This window comes from Gavialis gangeticus, unplaced genomic scaffold (genome assembly GCF_001723915.1).
Source record: "Gavialis gangeticus isolate Ggan-Ray unplaced genomic scaffold, GavGan_comp1, whole genome shotgun sequence".
Taxonomy (NCBI): Eukaryota; Metazoa; Chordata; order Crocodylia; family Gavialidae; genus Gavialis; species Gavialis gangeticus.
The window spans coordinates 179383534-179389363 of record NW_017729032.1 but is presented as its reverse complement, the minus strand read 5'-3'; the positions used below and the strand labels follow the sequence as shown (position 1 = coordinate 179389363).

The window sequence follows — 5830 nt, the reverse complement described above, 5'->3', positions numbered from 1 at the left end:
CCACATCTTAGTGTCATCAGCAAATTTGAACAGGGTGCTTTTTACCCCCTCGTCCAAATCACTGATGAAGATGTTGAACAGCGCGGGCCCGAGGACCGAGCCCTGCGGAACCCCACTGCCCACGTCCTTCCAGGTTGAGAAGGACCCATCCACTACTGAACTTAATTCTGCTTCCTGTAAACCATATACACCTCATGCTGTATGCCCTGCAAAAAACACTTGTTTATTATCCTGTTTTCTTGCCTGCCAATTAATAACATTTTTTCTACAAACCATACAGCTCATTAACACTTCTTGCTAAGAGCAAGATAGCAAATGAGGTAAAGCTTACAAATCCAATATTACAAAAATACAAAAAAATATTAACATGGCTAAAGCTATGACTAAACAACACTGCATCAATCCATGAAGACTAGGAGATAAGAATCACAGGACCAAATTTATGCCACAGAGAAGAGTTAAGACTATTAGGGCATCAACTTTGGTGATTGAGGTTGAGATTAATAATGTGTTTAGGGTAAGAATGCCATGTGTTTGTGAGCTTCCTCATATGTGTCTGTGTTTGATCATGTGTGAAGTTGCATGACTTATACTTTGTTTCCTGAGTCTTGGAGAATTTTCTTTGGGGGTTGTTTGTCCTTAAAACCACTATTTACTGGAGGTTTATTTTTTGTTTTATTTTCGAATATTTGCATATTATCTTCATATTTTAGAATATTAACCATTCGCAATACAAATATAGTATATTGGTGGTAGAAATCATGTTAGTATTTTGGAGGTATTTTTCACACTTTTTCAAATATTGTTTAATTTTACCTTTCTTAAAAACTATTTATTGTACAATTTTCCACTGCAGACTTTTTAAATCAAACAAGAAATAATTCCCAGCACCTGACCTAGCCATACATTTGTTAATGCCAAGTACATACTACATTATTTATATAATCTGTTCTAATCTGTATATTACTACTGTTTTTCAATTTTTGAGGTGAACCCTGAGTTGACTCGCTTCTTTGAAGAGAAGGGTTTAAAGTTTGTTGGCCATGACACAGAAGGGAATAGAATGGAAATCATTGAACTGGAAAGTAAGTGGCTCAGTTTTTTTGTAACACCTTTTGTCTGTATTAAAATGAACTGCATGTAATCAGAATAATGACTAGGCACTGACTAAGATGAACATGATTGTTTTGAATAATTTGGGGTATCAAGCATACTTTTATATCCAAATGGAGAAGGCTTCATAAGTATGTTAGGAACCCTTGCCTTCTACATCTGTCCCAGGACTATGAGTGCAGTGCGATATCAAGGACTTGTATTACTCTTCGAAAAAGCCAAAATTCTAGCTTGGGTGGGCAAAATATAGCTTGTGCCAACTGATTGGATTCAGCCTTCCAGGGGTGCCTGCCAATTAATTAGATCTGGTCTGTGGTGTTCTCCAGGGCAGCCAGTGTTGTGCTTCTGCCTGCACCCACTGGCCCCAGTCCTGGCCTGCATGGCCAGCTTCTGGCAGGGCTGCTCCCAGCATGGCTGCAGCCACCCAAGTGCTGCTCAGCTCCCCTCACCTTCAGTGGTGACTCCTCCTCCTGCTTCTGCCATTGCTGTGCCACTCTGAGCAGGGAGGAAGCTTCAGCCGAGAGGCTCCTGCCCCAGCATGGGGAGTTCCACTTCCAGCTCACAGCTGCCTTCCACCCACTCCTCCTGCCCAGCATGATGAGCTGTGTGTACTGGCCAGGGCCAGGCCAGCGGGCACAGGCGGGAGTGTAGCATGGGCTGCCCTGGGTGGGAGCAGGTGGAGCTTGGTCTCCTAGTGAGTTCTCCCTTTCCTCACCCCTGGCCAGCTCCCAGGATCTAGCACCCAGGCAGCCCCCCCCTCCACACACACCTATGCACATATGACTCCCCAACTCCTCTGCACACTTCCCCCCTACACATCCTATACTCTCACACCCCACAGGGCAGGGGCATGCAGGTAGCGGATTGTGGTTCTGCCTCAGGGCCTGGCCCTGCATGTCCCTGCCTGCAGAACCAGGGCTCTGTCCTTATCTCAGCCTTGGCCCTATGCTGTCCCTGCCCTGCAATCCAAGGGTCTCCATGGTTGGAAGCATGACTGGGGAAGTTGCTGCCTCCGGGGCCAGGACCAGGATCCTGAGGCAGTGACAGCACAGAGCTAGGGTCATGGAACCCATTCCTATCACAAATACATGCAGACAGCAGGTCACGGTTCTGGCCTGGGCCCCAGCCCCATGATGTCACCATCCCACCACCTCACTCTGTGATCCTGGGCTCACCCACCTGTCTGCCCATAAAGCATCTTAAATAGGACATCTGGGAGGAATTATTACTACCCTACCAAAAGGAGAATAACATTTTGTGGCTACTTTTTGTCCTAATTCTTCAGAAGAGAAAAAACTCTCCAGGAGAAAGATTGAATAGACTCAATAGGGTCAGTGCCAGATAGGAGTTTTATTGTCAGTGGATGCATCTATATGAGATGCTTAGCTGCACAGTAGCATAGCTTACTGTGAAGTAAGCACGTGAGTCTACACATTGGACGTGTTTACTATGCAATAAACCTCCCTAATCGTGAATAAATTTGCTGCTGGCAAATGCAAGTAGCAAATTTAGTTTCAATTAGTAATGGCACAGTAGCGCTTGTGTAGACGACTGACCAGGAACAGATTTGCCATCCACCATGGGGTGGGAGGTTGCTCCCTGCCCCCAGGAGCTACCTGCTTTTGGGGTGGGCTCCACCACCAGAGCCCAGGCAGAGACTATATGCTCTTGGTTTGGCAGTAGTGAGCTTTAAGTCTTTTGTTCCAAGGTTACGATTGGGGAATGGGGCCTGGGAGATCCATGACACTCTGCATGTAGGGTGGGGTCTGGGAACTGTACTGGTAAGGGGCAGGTTCCAGCGCCATGTGCCAATTGGATGATTCAGGCATGGGGCTTGGAAGGAGCTGCAGGGATGGTGTAGGTCCGAGCCACCTGCTCCCATCTGCCAGTGGAGCAGCTAGCAGTAAGCTAGCTGCTAGCTCCCCAACCAGTGCCTTGGGGAAGAGGGCCGAGACTGCCTCCTCTGCAGCTGTTTCCAAGTCCCCTACCCCTGATCAGGGAGCTGGAGCCAGGAGCTCCCTGGTGCCAGGGCAGGGGGACATTGTCCCTGCCAGGAGACACCAGCCAGGGCAGTGAATGTGATCCCACCAGGAGCAGGAGGGAGCTACAGGTGGCTCATCCAAGGGGTGCGGGGGGGCATCTCCCCGCTGCTGTATGCACCTTCCGGGGAGGTATTTCCCAAATATGTGGAAATGCTAAAAATTGCAGTTACGTGGCTTCATACATGCTACCTAGGCAAGTAAATTGACATAGGTTTCTAGATCTAAGTATAAAATGTCGGCATTAGACGGAATACCATTTATGAGACTGATATAATTGTTTTGCTACCATAACCTTGTATTCAGGCTTCCAAGGTGCCTTAGAAGTGGGATATTATAAACTGCTAAAACACAAGATTGGGAGTTCTGAGTTTATTACTTCCATTAAAGAGCAAAACTTTAATTTTGAACCAGTTTGAATAAAGATGTGTTTCCATCATCTCAATCAGGCACTAAGGAATACATCAGGACTCATAAATTAATAAGTGCCATGGTGATTTTTATTCAGTTTGCTCCTGATAGATTACTTCTGCTATGCATGCTGATGATTAGTACTGGAAGGTTATTTTATCTGCCCCACATGAAATTATTTATGTAGAGAGCATGATGAAATAGCACAGGATTTTTAAACTTCATGATACTGTGAAAGGAATAGGAACAGCAGTAAAACCTGCATTTCACAACAACCTGCAAGAAGACTCTGATGATCATTCATGAGGAAAAATGATCAGCTCAGGGGGACTGGAAATCAGGCACAGAGATACAGTATATCAAGTTAGGTTGGGAAAGCGTTTTAGCAGACTATCCCCACAGGTAATATTTTGATGCTTTCTCATCATCTTGTTTTGCTGCTTTAGGGAACTATCTCATGTGGTAAAATGAACCAAGTAATGAAATCACAACTGGTGAGGTTAAGTAAGATTTTTTCCCCACTATTCTCAGTACTGCATAATGAATAAATGTATCATATACCCAGATCCTAATCCAATGGGAATACAAACATAAATGGTGACAGCTGTTTCAAGTGTCACTGTTGTATTATATATATTAATTCCTTCTGGATTACATTTAGACACAAGTAAATGGGGCAAAATGCAGTATGGGTTTACCAAACGTACATCACAGCAGACTAATTTGATGTTTTTCTTTGATAAGTGATTTTTTTAGATAAAGGAAATGTAGCAGATCTAATTTATGTGGACTTCAGTAAAGCACTTGATATGGTGTCACAAGGAAATTATTAGTTAGCCTGGGGGAGATTGGGCATTAGGCAAAGAATTGTAAGGGTGGCAAAGACCTGTCTAAGAAAAAGACAACAGAAGCCAGTTCGGGAAAGGTCAGATTGGAGCCAGGTTACAAGTGGAGTTCTTCAGGGATTGATCTAGAGACTGATTTGATTTAGAATTTTCATGTAATGACCATGGTACAAGACTACAGGTGTGTTAGTGACATTTGTTGATGACACAAGCTAGGAGGCATCAATACTGAGGTGGACCAAGATATAATACAGAAAAAATAGAATGATCTTGAGGACTGAAGTAATAGAAATGGGATGAAATTCATTAATATAAAGTGTAAGGTCATACATGGAAGGCTAATAATAAAAATTACTGCTCTAAATTGTCACTTGGAAAAAGACAAAGGAGAAATAAGACTTTGGGTATACTATTCTATCACATCATGGCTATGGTCACATCTATACAGTAAATATACCATTCCTGATAGTAGTGCCCTCAAGCATCCTGATGCTCTGGGCCTCCAAAATCAGAAGCCAGGCAACTGTATCTACATGGTGCTTGAAATTGGTGGCCATTAACCCACTCCCCAAGCTCTCCATGTAAGTGCACTGCTTCTGATTTAGGAGGCAGCCTGCCCAGAACACTGGAGCTTAGATCCATAGATTCATAGATTGTTAAGGGCTGGAAGGGACCTTGCAGATCATTGGGTCCAGCCCCCCTGCTCTAGGTAGGAAGACAACTGGGGTCAAGTGATCCCAGCAAGGTGACTGTCCAGTCTCCTCTTGAAAACCATTAGGGTAGGTGACTGCACCACTTCTGGAGGGAGTTTATTCCATGGTCTGGACACCCTGACTGTGAAGGAGTTTTTCCTCGTATTAAGCCTGAAGCGGCTTTCTAGGCATTTGTATCCACTGGTCCTGGTCTTCCCTAGGGGTCCCCTAGTGAACAGTTGTTCACTGAGCTCCTGATGCACTCCTTTGATATAGTGGTAAGCCGCTATCAAGTCCTCTCTCAACCTTGCCTTCTTTACGCTTAAGAGACTCAGGTCCCTCAGCCTTTCCTCATATGGCTCTCCTTGCAAGTCCCTGATCATACGGGTGGCTCTTTTCTGGACCCTCTCAAGTTTTTCCACATGCTTATTGAAGTGTGGCTCCCAGAACTGGACACAGTACTTCAACTGCAGTCTCACCAGTGCTGAGTACAGTGGGAGTATCACTTCCTTAGTTTTACTTGAAATGCATCAGTTGATGCGTGCCAGCATGTTGTTTGCCCTGCTGGCCACTGCATCGCATTGACAGCTTATGTTCATGTGGTGGTCAATCATTACCCCTAGGTCCCTTTCAGCCGTGGTGCAGGTCAGGCTGTCACCTCCAAGCCTGTATGTATGTTGAGGGTTATTTGCCCCCAGATGGAGCACCTTACACTTGGAAGTGTTAAACT

General features: G+C 44.9%; 1 protein-coding gene across 4 annotated transcripts in view; it reads left to right on the top strand.

Annotated features, from left to right (window-relative positions):
- The window catches only part of CTPS2 (CTP synthase 2), a 179660-nt gene that overhangs the window by 127880 nt on the left and 45950 nt on the right, over nt 1-5830 (top strand). For all 4 annotated transcript variants that reach the window (XM_019524809.1, XM_019524810.1, XM_019524811.1 and 1 more), the window contains one exon: nt 989-1085. In XM_019524809.1, the coding sequence (XP_019380354.1) occupies nt 989-1085 (97 nt within the window). The remainder of the gene's footprint in view (nt 1-988; nt 1086-5830) is intronic.